The following is a 14,220-nucleotide window of genomic DNA, read 5'->3' on the forward strand; positions in this document are numbered from 1 at the left end:
GAGTTATATCTTCTTGATCTATTGATCCTTTTACTACAATATAGTGCCCTTCTTTGTCTCTTCAAACAGTTTTTGTTTTAAAGGCTATATTGTCAGAAATTAGTATCGCTACTCCAGCTTTTTTTTTTTGGTTCCCTATTGCATGGAAAACCTTTTTCCAACCCTTCACTTTCAATATATGTATGTCTTTATTGATGAGGTGGGTTTCCCGTAGGCAACAGATGGAGGGTCTCTGTTTCTTTATCCATTCAGCCAGCCTGTGTCTCTTGATTAGGGAATTTAAACTGTTCACATTCAATGTTATTATCGATGTAACTGGATCTGTCCCGATGTTTAAGGTGGCCATTGTCACAGCAGCCTTTTATTCCTTTGTTTCTGTCTGTTAGCTCTTTAGTTTTCCTGGAACAGTACTTTCTTCAGGGTTTCTTGAAGAGCTGGTCTGGTGCTGGCAAATTCTTTCAGGTCTTGTTTGTCTGAGAAGATTTTAATCTTCTTTTCCCAAATGAAGGATAATCTTGCAGGATACAATAATCTTGGTTGAAATTGTTTCTCTCTTAGCACTTTCAATACATCTTCCCATTCTTTCCTTGCTTGCATTGTTTCCGTTGAGAGGTCCAGAGTTAGCCTGATGGGATGACCTTTGTATTTCACTTCTCGTTTCTCTCTTGCCAGTTTTAGTATCATGTCTTTGTGGTCTTGGATAGTCTGGCTACGATGTGCCTTGGGGAAGATCTTCTGGGGTGGATTCTAACTGGGGTCCTTTGTATTTCTTGGGTCTTGATACTTGAGTGCCTCTCTAGACTCGGGAAATTTTCTTCCAGGATTTGATGGAATAGATTTTCCATGCCGTTATTGGTTTCTTCACCTTCTGGGATACCATATTAGGGTGTCTTATGGAGTCTAGTATTTTTCGTATATTTTCCTCATGTTTTTTAGTTATTTTCTCTATCTTCTTCATGGTTCTTTCTAGGTCAGAGGTTTTATCTTCTACATCAGAGATTCGATCTTCAGCATGATCTAATCGACTTTTAATACTTTCAAGGGAGTTTTCGATTTCCTCTATCCCAGACTTTATCTCTAATAGCTCCATCCGGTTCTTTCTCTGAGTGTCCATTTCTTCTTTCATATCTTGGAATGACTTTCTCATCTCCTGTAGTTCGTTGTCTTTTTTCTGTTCCAATTCGAAGAATTTGTTCACCATAAATGTTCGAAAGTCTTTGACATCTTGGTAACATCGTCCATTGGTCCTGAAGATGGAGGGGAGTTACTCTGTACCTTCAGTGGAGAAGTATTTCCTTGTTTATTCATACCAGAGGTTCTTCTTCTACTTCTAGCCATTTGGAAGATGTACTGACTTTTAAGTACCTGTCAGGCCAATGTTTCACTGGCTAGAAGTGTCTTTCCCTTTTGTTGGAAATTGACGTCTGCCGAAGTCTTGTTCTGTTGTTTTTAGTAATGTGGTCTCAGAAAAGATACTATAGTCAGGTGTCTGAAGAGCAGAATCTCCTTTTTCACAGTTGGTTCCGTAAAAAGGAGGAACCAATGTAACTTTATATGACTAGAAAAGTTCAGATCTCCAATTCTAGGCCTAGCTAGTCCCTCTAGCAAAATGGAAGAAGGAGAGGAGATACTATAAGAGGGGAGAAGATAGGGAAATAAAGAAGGTGCCTTGAGATATGCCAGGTGCCTTGAGATATGCCAGGCAGCTGCCACCAAAGGTGCAAGCTGTGGAGAGACAGACAGGGAGGAATTTACAAAAGAATGGGGAACAGTAAAGAAGAAAAAAAAACAGAGGAACTTTCTACCTGCCCAGGGGTCTGGGTGGGTCCTGGACTGGGAGTCTGGAAGGGAAGCAGTGGGTGCAGCGTGCCCCCTTGCTCGCCAGGTGCCTTGAGCTGTGCCAGGCACCAGCTGCCAAAGGCGCAAGCTGCCTAGGGGTCTGGATGGGCCCTGGCCCGGGGGTCTGGAAGGGAAGCAGTGGGTGCAGCGTGCCCCCTTGCTCGCCAGGTGCCTTGAGATGTCAGTATTGCCATCTTTAGTTTTCCGATCCATAAACATGGAATATGTTTTGGTCCTCCTTTTTGATGCTATTTTATTTATTTATTTAAAGTATTTTCTTTATTCCCAATAGTGTGTGTGCATAACACATGTGAGAGTGACAGAGAAAGACATGAACACCCGCCACAGAATTTGGTCATACCATGATCCCCTTTGATCAGCCTGGCCATGCTAGGGATTGAACCCTGGTTGCCATGTAGAATTCAGTGTCTCCTGAGCAATGCATTACCACTGCACCGGGTAGCCAGTGTGTTGCTCTTTTAAATGGAATTATTTTCTTAAATTTCCTTTCAGATTTTTTATTGTTAGTGTGCAGAAATATGATTGATCCTATGCATACTGATCCTTTATTCTTGAATTTTGCAGAATTTATGAGCTCTAACAATTTTTTGTGCATTTGTTAGAATATTCTCTATATAAGATTATATCTATCCTTAGAGTTAATTTAACCTCTTCCTTTATAATCTTTGCATTAAAAAAACTTTTTTTAAAATTTTTCTTTATTTTTTATTAAATCTCATGCCTCATTACTCTGGCTGAAAATTCTAGTACTGTGTTGAATAGAATTGGTAAAAATGGCCATCCTTGTCTTGTTCCTCATCTTAGGAGGAAACCTCTCTTTCTCTTAGCACTTAGTATGATACAAGTTATTTTTTTAAAATATATGACCTTTATTATCTTGAGGAAATTTTATTTTATTCCTTTTTTATTTTTTGAGATATTTTTGCTATTGGATTGGTGTGCTTGCCAGAGAGACAGAAAGTGAGAAATCACCCCTCAGGGTGATTGATTACACCACAGTCCCTTCTCCTTCAGTCACCTCTTGGGATTTTGGGCACGCACACATATATGCCCAGCATGAGTTTTAAGACACCAGGTTCAGGATGCAAAACCGCGGTTGACTCTGTGGGAGTCCAGCAACATAACTATTACGCCATCTGCTGGTCCTTCTCTTATTCCTAATTTATCAAGTACATTTATCACGAAGGGGTGTTGGATATGTCAAAAGCTTTTTCTGCATCAGTTGAGATAATCAGGTGCTTTCAAATATTTATTCTGTTGGGTCATCAGAAAAGTCATGACATATTTTTCTATGTTTTCCTGTGCAAAAATGTATCATGACTTTTTATGACAACGAAATATTAATGTGGTATATTACATTGATATGGTGAAGCTCTTTCATTTTGGGATAAAAGCCACTTGGCCATGGTATGTAACTCTTTTAATATGCAACTGAACTTTGCTAGTACTTTGAGGATTTTTACATCTATGTTTATAAAGGACATTTGTATTTTTGTGTGTGTGTGTGTGTGTGGTATCTTTGACTCTCTTTGGTAATAGGGTAATGGTGGCTTCACAGAATCAGTTATGAAGTGTTACCTTTCCTCTTTAATGTTGTAGAGAAGTTTGAGAAACATTAGTGTTAATTCTTCTTTAAATGTTTTCTAAAATTGACAAGTGAAGCCATCTGGTCTGGGCTTTTCTTTGTTGAGAGAGTTTTGATTACTGACATACAATTTTATGCAATTATTGTAAGGAACATAGGAAGAGAGACGATGTCCCAATTAACTCATATTAAGATTTAGAAAAATTGTCTAGCCACTGGGCCAGCAGATGGGATGGAAGTTAAGATGCCAGATCACACATGGTCAGCTTTGTAGTTTGAGACCTGGACCTAGAGGCTTGAAAATCATGCTGGGCATGTGTGTGTGCATGCCTAATATCCTGAGAAGACAGTGGAGGAGAAGCTGAATTGTGATGTGGCCATGTCCCTGGGCAATAATTTCTCACTTTAGCTCTCTCACTTTTTCTGGTGAGTGCATGCACTATATAGCAAAAACTAAAAAAAATAAAATAAAATTCCCAGACACTGTGGCACAGTGGTAACACCAGTGCCCTGCAAGACCAGAAACATAGGTTGGCTTGAAAATACACTGGGTAACCACATGGACATGTAGGATCTGAGGAGCTGGAGGTCTGGAAAATAAGAGTGTGTTGTAGTAAGACCTGGTTGAAGGTACTTCTCCCAATATCTATTTCCCCTCAGGTAAACACACCCTCAAAAAAAAAAAAAGAAGAAAAATTATAGGTTAGTTATGACTGATGAGCAAGAATGCAAATTTAATTCAACAGTGTATTAAAATGCTGTACTGTCAAGTTGTGTTCAAGAATGTATGGTTTAATGTAATGAATTTGATTCCATATATTAATAAAGAACATCAATACATAGGCATCCAATGGATGCTGAGAAACATTTGATGTCATTTACTGTATATTCATGATTTAAGGGAAAAACTCAAGCCAGAAATAAAAGGGAATTATATAATTGTATTTATTATAGAAACTTGGAAGCATTTTTAAAACATTTTAAATACTTTTTTGTTGTTACTTATTTATTTTATGTGAGAGAGAGGCACCCCAAAAAAGCCTTCCTGCCACATCCATCTCCAGTCTCAGTGGCATTCCTAAGGAGGTCCCAAGACACAAACCCAAGATCTTTTCCATGTGGGTCCAGTTTCAGTTCCACCTTGCCACCACCTGGACCCTGGGAGCATTTTCTTTAACATTAAGAATGAGTCAACAATGGCTAATATAACCATGGCTAATATAACCATCTCAACATTTCACCAGGTTTCCTAAACATAAGGAAAAAAGAAAAAGTATAAAGATAGGAGGAGAAGAAATAAAACCAACATTTACAAATGACATAACTGTCTATATAGGAAACCTAAAATAATGTTTAAAAATTGGCATTAATATCAAGTTATTATTCAACAGTGGATAGATTATAATATCTATATCCTCTCCACCCACAGATTGAATTTTGATATTGTGGTTTAAAAACTGTGTTAGAAAAAAAGTTGTTTATGAAAGCAACTAATAATTTAAGGTACTTGGGAATAAATCTAACAAAAGATACATATGACCTTTCTAGGGAAATTTATGTAATATCAGTGAAAGAAAATGAAAACTTCAACAGATTCACTGTTCCCATGGATAGATGCCTTAATTAATCAACAAATTCATGATATCACAATCAGTGTCTTAAATGAGATTTTACTAAATTTTAAACATAATTCTAAAATTTTAAGTGAAAGTGCAAAGGTCCCACAATGCTGAGAAAAAAATTGAAGAGCCAGATTGGCGGGGGGTGGAGGGGGGCATTTCCCATAGGTATTTTTCTAAGAATAGATTAATATTCATTGAATGGAATAAGAACCCTAGAAATAGAGACACACATAGATTTATATTTAATATGTAAAAGAGATAACATTGAATTCAGGGGTAAAAATAAATCAATAAAATAGGTTTGTTTCTAAGCCTATAGTTCACAGTATACCAGTGCATTGTTTGTAAAATAGAATGCATTCATGTGGTAGAAACAGGTATTATTTTGTGTAATTTTTGTTTCATTTATCTATGTGGGTACAGACTGGTTCCAGATATAAAAATGTATTTACGACTCTGCCAAAAGATAAAAAATAAATAAGTGAAAACAAAAGACCCTGCAAAAAGTGCTCATACTATTGGTTGTTTCTATGGGAAAAGTTAAAATTGTATTCCTATCCCCACAAAACACCAAAATAATTTACAGGTAAATTGAAGACCAGAATGTAAAGATCAAAACTATATATTTAGCCACATAGAGGAAATTGATGACCGTGACTAGAAAGAGCTCTGTTGGTGGAAGAGGAGTTGCAGCCAGTCTAATTAGAACGGGTTCCCATGTGAGTAATCAGAGCAGCTACCAAGAATGAAGGGGATTTTGAAGGCAATAATGAAAAGTAGTACTAATGGGAAAACTTTGTGGGATTTAGAGGGGTTTTTTTTTGGTTTTTGTTTTTTTTGGTTTTTAGCTTGAAACATTTTTGTGTTTATTTGCAGGTAGGAATGGACAAGTAAATAATTACTAGAGAGGAACTTAGAGTAGGTATGGAAGGATTAGGTCTGGTTAGGATCATCAGTTTTACTGCTTTGCCTTTAGACACTTCAGGTTTTCAGCTATTACCCCCTTGTCCTATCTGATTTAGCATTTTTCCCTTTAATAATAGAGACATAAGAGTATACTTCAGAAGTCAGTAATTAAGAACACTGACCAAAGGTGACAATTTGTCACATGCAGTTATGGAAGGTGTATATGTATACTTTTAAATTTTGCTGTGGAGAAAAAGCCACGGGCCTTCAGGAGAAGGTTCCACATGGCTCCAGTGAACTAGATTTTTAAGGGAATGAAGATTTTCTAATAATTCAGCCTCCAACAAACGAAATATCGAGAGATCTAAGAGCACTGGAGCTAAACATCCAAATACTAATGGAGTTAAAATATTCCCCACTATCTACTGAATCTGCTGCACCAGCGATCACAATAGAATGGCAAAGAGATTCTAGATCACCTCTGTCTGCTTGCTCCCGAACATTAAGGCTGAACTTCAAGAATTTGAAAGAAACACAACATCCATCAGATGACAAGAAATCACCGCCGGATCACGAGAAATATGGGAAGACGAGAAAATACCTCTCCAAGGGAAAAGAGTAACTCTTCTTCATCTATAAGCAGTTTGGTGAAAATCATGAAATGTCTGATGAGGAATTCAGATCATTCATAATGTCTAAGCTAACAGAGATGGAAGAGAAGAGAGATAATGAACTGCTAAAGAGAAAGGAGAAAGAAGTTGATGAGTTCCAGGAGATGAGGAAATTCCTGCAAGATCTAAAAGAGGAATTACACACTTTACAAAAGACTCAAACGGAACTGCTAGAGATGAAGTCTATAATATAAGAAGTAAAAATCTCCCTTGAAAGTATTAAAAGCAGACTAGATCATTCAGAAAATAGAATCTCAGATGTAGAGGAGAAAATGGATCGCCTAGAAAAATCCCCCATGAAGACTGATAAAATGGCGTAAAAATTTGAGAATAATATGTGAGAAGTACTGGATACCATCAAACGTCCAAATATCTGGATAATTGGCATTCCAGAAGGTGAAGAGACCCATAAGGGCATTGATAATCTATTCCAGGAAATCCTGCAAGAAAACTTTCCAAACCTAGAGAGGCATTCGAAGATCCAGTCCCAGGAAATACAAAGGACCCCAAATAGAATCAACCCTAGAAGATCTTCTCCAAGACACATTATAGCCAGGTTGACCAAAACTGCAGACAAAGACAAGATACTAAGATTAGCAAGAGAAAAACAGCAAGTTACCTACAAAGGACATCCCATCAGGCTAACAGCAGATCTCTCATCAGAAACAATAAAAGCGAGGAGAGAATGGGAAAATATATTCCAAGTGTTAAGAGAGAAGCAGTTTCAGCCAAGAATACTGTATCCGGCAAGATTATCTTTCAGGTGGGAAGAAAAGACAAGAACATTCTCAGATAAACAAAACCTGAAAGAATTTACCAGCACCAGACCAGACCTCCAAGAAGTTCTCAAGGATGTGCTGTATCAGGAAAACTAAACGCAGATACATGGAAATAAGAGTCCAAAAACTGAGAAAGTAGCTAACTTAATCATAGGGACAAGTCTGGAGTTGAATACTATATCCCAGAATTTAATCAGGAAAATTGAACCAGAACAGAAGATAAAAGTATATGAGACTGATAGGTTCATGCACCTACCATTTGAACAGAATCCTAACCTGTTTCCGGGCTTTAAGCAAAGTTCCTTGGCGGTTCTTTGATTTAAGTTAAAACTGGTTTTCTTAGTAGTAACGAGGGAACTCACCTTTGAAAGTAGTCAGGTTATGTAGGAAATTGTGTGATCAATGCAATGTGGGTGGGAAGGGAATGGAGGACAATTTTGGACACTAGAGGTGGCAGGAAAAAAAATATATCTATTCAATGACTGCAGTAGGATATGTAGCCCCAGCTAGGTGCTACTTTATAGGATGTGTAAAGTTAGACTTGTGTTCATGGAAATGTGTGTGTCACCTGTGTTTGCTATGAGGGTATTTGGATTGATTAGGGTCTCTGGTGATTCAATAAAATGTGGGGGGGAAACGGTATAGAAAGCAAACATAGATACCAGAGACAGTGTGGGAGGAGAGTGGGAGGTGGCAGAGGGTAAGAGATAGGGAACCAAGGATGGGGGGAAACAAGCAAAACATACAGAAAACAAGAAATGGAAGATCATTTGCTGACAATAGCATGTTTTGTTGATGTGCTTGATTGAGACAATATACAGTGTACTCTGGATCAAAAATCTCATTTTGTATGCTGTAATTACAGTAAATGAATGCAAATAAATACATCGAAATAAAAAAAAATTTTGCTGTGGACTTGACTTCTTATTGATATAAAACACTAACTTTTTTAAACCAGCTTAGCACAATTTTTATTCCAGTTTTCTTGTGCATTCGTAAAAACAAAGTGAAGCAGAGCTGTTATTGAGAAGGCTCCATTAGTAGAAGGAATTTGTAATCAAGCTATATCAATTAATATTGGTGTAATAGGATGCTTCAAATATTAATAGAAAATTACTTAATTCCAAAATGGCTTAAATTTTTTAATTTTATAAACAGGCTTGAGATAAAGCATTTGGAAGTTCATTATCTCAGTGGTTAAACATCAGACATCATTAACTCAGCTTAAAATTTCATTTAAGATAAAAACACTCATTTTGTGGTGAGAGTAGAAATGTAAATTTTACTGAGGCATATTATTTTTTTGTTTGTTTTAAGAGAGATTTTTGCTATCAGGCATGTGTGCTCACCAGAAAGAGAGAGACAGAGAGACAGAAAGTGAGAAATCACCCCCAGGGGGGTCTCCATGCCACAGTCCCTTCTCCTCCATTCTCCTCTTGGGATCTTGGGCATGCACGCACACACACCCGGTGTGAGTTTAAGCTACCAGGTCTGGGACTCGAACCACAGCTAACTAGGGACGCGACCCACAGCTAACTACATGGGAGTCCAGCAACGTAGCCATTACGCCATCTGCTGGTCCCAAGGCATATTATTATTATAAGAACAATTTTCTAATTAGATCAACAGTAATTGAAATGTACTTATCATGGGTTGTTTGCAAACACAATTTATAATTGTACCCAAGCAAACTGGGGTATTTTTCCAATCAAAATGGAATTTGAAACCATTGTTGCCAATTTAAAAATATTTATATGATATATTGAGTAAATGAATTACATAATTTATAAACCTTTAAAGAGGGACCAGCAGATGGCGTAATGGTTACATTGCTGGACTCCCATGTATTTGACCACAGTTCAAGTCCCAAACCCAGCAGCTTGAAATTCATGCTGGGTACATGTGCATGCATGCCCAAAATCCCAAAAAGAGAATGGAGGAGAAAGGATTATGGTATGACCATGACCTCTGTGGGCTGATTTCTCACTTCCTGTCTCTCTGTCTCTGTCCCTTCAGTGAGTGCATGTGCCCTCTCTCAGGGAAATAAAAACAAAACAAAACAAAACCAAAACAAAACAAAACACCTTTAAAAAACTACTTCGTAAATCTACCAGGTGTCCTACAGTAGATTTACAAGTTTGTAAAGCAATCCTGTAAATTTGGTTCAATGTAGGTTAGAAGTAAAGAACCAAAGAATTCCTCCAATGGAATACCTGGAATGTGGTATATATTTTAAAAGCACATTATTCCCTTAAAGTCACTGTACAGTAATTTTTTAAAGTAACAATACATTGCTGGGACCAGCAGGTGGCATGCTGGCTAAGATGTTGGACTCCCCTGACTGCAGTTCAAGTTCCAGACCCAGCGGCTTGATAATCATGTTGGGTGCATGTGAATGCATACCCAAAATCCTAAGAGGAGAATGAAAGAGAAGGGATTGCAGTGTGGCCATTTGCCCTGCCGAGTGATCTCTCACCTTCTCTCTCTGTCTCTGGAGAGCATGCAGGCCTTATGACAGAAACCATCAAGAATTAAACAGTATGTAAAATATTAATTTAGTTTGAAGTGTTTTTCATATATTCAGTAGCAGTGCTAAGGGGAGCTAGTGAGGAGGCTACTTTTCCCACCTTCTTGATCAACACCATGTCAATATAAACAGTTAATAAACACCATGTCAATATAAACAATTAATACTTTTATCAATTTTTTTAAAGAATTATTTTAACTTTATTTTATTTATTGATTTTAGTTTGACCAGAGGGGGACAGAATGAGAGAGAGAGAGAGAGAGAGACTGAGAGAGAGATTGAGAAAGCAAGCCACTAGGTCTAGGACTCAAACCACAGTCAACTATGTGGAAATCCAGCGCTCTTAACTACCATGCCACCTGCTGGCCCCAATACTTTTATCAATCTTAATGTGAAGTGATAAATATAGCTTCATTGCTTCCAGATTGCTACCCTTAAACTTCTTCAAAAAAATTTTTTATACTATCACTCTGTTTGTATATTACTTACAGAAAAATACTGGTTTGTCATGAAAGTCATAAAGGATATTTGCATAGAAAAATATGTCATGTCTTTCCTGACGACCTAATATCTGGATATATATGTGCTGAGTGGTATTAAGTGATGCTTTTAAGTTTTTTATTTTAGTTTATTTTTCCTTTTTGCTAACTTTTGTGTTTTTTTTTTTATATATATAATGAACGTAAGTTGCTTTTGTGGTAAAATTTTAATTAACTTACCCTAAAACACATAAAGAAGAAAAAAATTAAAAAACTGAAAAGGGATGGGAAGGTTTGATTTGAAAAGGGATGGGAAGGTTTGATTTGACTTCTGGAGAAGGGCAAACTATCAGACTGCAGAGCATAAGAGTTATGCTTGTACCACTGTATGTGGAAGACACACTTTTGAAAATGGTGGTCAGACATTCAGGATCTGCACTTGTTTTATCTGAATGTTTCTCTCCCCTCAACTGGATTCATTTACCTCCTTGTATCTAAGAAGTTCATTGTTCAGTGCTGCGAAGTCCAGTACTGTGATTGCTTTCCATATGGAAGCAAAGAACTAGTTTGCCTTTTAATCAGAGTAATTCAGAAATGCTATATTTCTCTTTTCAGCTCTCAGCTTTTTTGATTCCTGTGATTTCTCTAGTTTTTTGTTGCTAGCTTGAACTTATATCTATTTATCTTACCTTTTGGAATCTGTACCATCCCGTTGAATGTGTTGCATGATTTGTTCCACAAACTCCCCATGGATATCAAAATCAGGATGCTCAAGTCTGTTATATAAAATGAGTTAATGTTTACATGTAACCTATGCATAGCCTATATACTTTAAATTACTTCTAGGTTACCTATAATAACTAATGCAGTGTAAATGCTTTGTAAATAGTTGCTGTACCGTATTGTGTATGGAATAATGTCAAGAAAAAATTCTGACATGTTTGATATGGAGACAACCATCACTAGGCCTAACTAGGTAGTATGGGTTTACTGCAATTAAGAATTTATTTAATAATGCTAGGGGATTGGGGGAAGAGTATATACAACCTTTCAGGGTAAACTACTATTGACACTGTAATTTGAGATACGTGACTATACAACATATATAACCTATTTGTGCTTTTTTGATGTGTAATTTGTGTGTGATTGAGGAGTGATTTTGCTTAGGTACTAATGTCACATTTTGTATAATTAAGTTAGATGACATATATTATGTATTATATTATAATTTATATAATTTTTAATGTTATTCTGTGATGCAGTTAATGGGGGTAATTATTGAGCAGGTTGATTTTATTTTTAATATAAATTTCAGAGTATGAATTTAAATGAAGAATTGAACTGGCTTTTAGTTGAGGTCATTCTGTCCAAAGCCATCTAAATGATTTATGTTTCATTCATTTTCTTTTAGCCTGACTCTTTGAGTAAAAGTATCCCTCCCCCTCCCCCCCATAGAGCTAGTCATAAAGGTACTTTCTGTAACACCAAGAATCATATATATAGTATAGATTTGGAAAAAAAAAAGTTATTTCTTCTCTCAAGTCAAAAGTAAATCTGATTCTAATGCATATGTTAATCCAGCCCATATGTTTCAGAACTAGAAATCAGATAAAAACCATGGGCATTTTGCACACTTTTAACCTTGTTATGCCCTTGTTTATTTTTTACGTAGGAAAGTTAAAGGAGGGAATATTGATGTACATCCATCAGAAAAAGCACTCATTGTTCAATATGAAGTGGAAGCTACTATTCTTGGAGAAATGGGGGATCCCATGTTGGGAGAACGAAAAGAATGTCAAAAAATGTAAGTTTTATGTATATGTGAACATTTTTAAAGTTGTGAACCTTATATAAACGTTATGCAAATTGAATGTTATTTTATCCTGTACAGATGATAAGTGAAAATGATTATTTATCTAGGCATACCTCATTTCAGTAAAGGAGAGATTATATTGAAGTATAAATATGGAGTATGTTTTTTCTTTTTCTTTTTTGGAGAGGTTTTTGCTATAGGGAATTTACACTCCCTAGAAAGACAGACAGAGAGACAGAAAGAGATCCCCCCGGGGGGGGGGGGGGGATGGCCATGCCATAATCCCTTCTCCTCCATTCTCCTCTCAGGATTTTGGGCACGCATGTACATGTGCCCAGTGTGAGTTTAAACTACTGGATCTGGGATTTAAACTGCAGTCAACTTACTTGGGAGTCCAGCAACATAGCTATTACACTGACTTCTGATCCCATGGACCAGAGAAAGTAAGATTTTTATAAGCAAAATTGGAACCTACTGAAAAATACTTTCTGATTTATTCCATTTAGTAAATGCAGCTAATAGAATAGAAATGAGTAACTTGTAAAATCAATCATACAAGATATATTAATGAACTTTTTAGCTTGAATTAGGAAATTTATATCTTAGGGATTCTCAGTTCTTTTTTTCCTGAAATTGCTGAAAGTGATTTTAGAAATTCCCAAGTGGGGCACATATCTTGAATTTACCCCTTGAAAATCTAGTCCTCTAAAAAATGTTACTAATAGAACAAACATTTTATGATGAAGTGATTGGTCTTAGATCTCCTAGTATCTTACACGGTTTTTTTCCTTTTTTGTAATATTTTCAAGAGTCCTTTTGGAAATTAGCATTTTTCATTAGTCTTCAGTAGTACTGGTGATTGTCTCATGTTCTTACCATAGTTGGGCAGAAATGGAGAAGATCTGAGATAATCTAGTATTCTCCCTCAACCCTCTTGCCTCATAAAAAGTTTTGATTTGGGAACTAGTTAGAAATTCTAACTATTGTTTTGGTTAGTATAAAATGTCTTTAGACTCTCAAGAATGCATGTGATATCACTTATCCAAGTGCCTGGAACCAGAATTGGTTCAGATTTCAGATTTCTTCAGATTTTATGAGAAGAATGAACTATCTTGTGGATAGGACCCAATCTAAACCCAAAATTCACTTGTGAATACATACCTTATGCATCTAGTCTGAGGGTAATTTATACAATATTTTTGTATTGCAACATTTTAACTAATTTGTCATGTGAGGTCAGGAGTGGAATTTTCTGCTTGTGTCACACTGGTGCTCAAAAAGTTTCAGATTTTACAGGATTTCAGATTTTTTTTATTTCAATTTATTCATTTGTATTCATTCACTGTACATCATTACAGCATACAAAATGAGATTTTCCATCCAGAGTACACTGTATACTGTCTCAATCAAGCACATCAACAAACATGTTCTTGTCAGCAAATGATCTTCCATTTCTTGTTTTCTGTATGTTTTGCCCTTTTTCCCCCCCTCCTTGATTCCCTATCTCTTACCCTCTGCCATCTCCCATTCTCCTCCCACACTGTCTCCGGTATCTATGTTTGCTTTCTATACTATTTTCCCCCCACATTTTATTGAATCACCAAAGACCCTAATCAATCCAAATACCCTCATAGCAAGCACAGGTGACACACACATTTCCATGAACACAAATCTAACTTTACGCATGCTATAAAGTAGCACCTAGCTGGGGCTACATATCCTACTGCAGTCATTGAATAGATATATTTTTTTTTCCTGAAACTTTATTTTTTTTTTTTGGTAACTCAATTTACATTCCTTCCCTAAACATCATCACAGCACACAAAATGCGATCTCCCATCCAGTACACATTGCATAGTGATTCCATCATGCACATTACAAAAAATTTTCCAATTCTAGTTCCTAGAATTATTTCCACCCCTCTTTCTGACCCTCTGTCCCTTCCCACCCTCCTCTCACACCACCTCTGGTGTCCACA

At 36.6% G+C, this 14,220-nt stretch overlaps 1 protein-coding gene across 1 annotated transcript in view; it reads left to right on the plus strand.

Annotated features, from left to right (window-relative positions):
- Positions 1-14,220, plus strand: part of KIFAP3 (kinesin associated protein 3) — a 210,846-nt gene that overhangs the window by 22,646 nt on the left and 173,980 nt on the right. Inside the window, exon 3 of the mRNA XM_027772485.1 lies at positions 12,102-12,233. Coding sequence (XP_027628286.1) covers positions 12,102-12,233 — 132 coding nt within the window. The remainder of the gene's footprint in view (positions 1-12,101; positions 12,234-14,220) is intronic.

The sequence above is a fragment of the Tupaia chinensis genome, unplaced genomic scaffold (assembly GCF_000334495.1).
Source record: "Tupaia chinensis unplaced genomic scaffold, TupChi_1.0 Scaffold000278_1, whole genome shotgun sequence".
In the NCBI taxonomy this organism is placed as follows: Eukaryota; Metazoa; Chordata; class Mammalia; order Scandentia; family Tupaiidae; genus Tupaia; species Tupaia belangeri.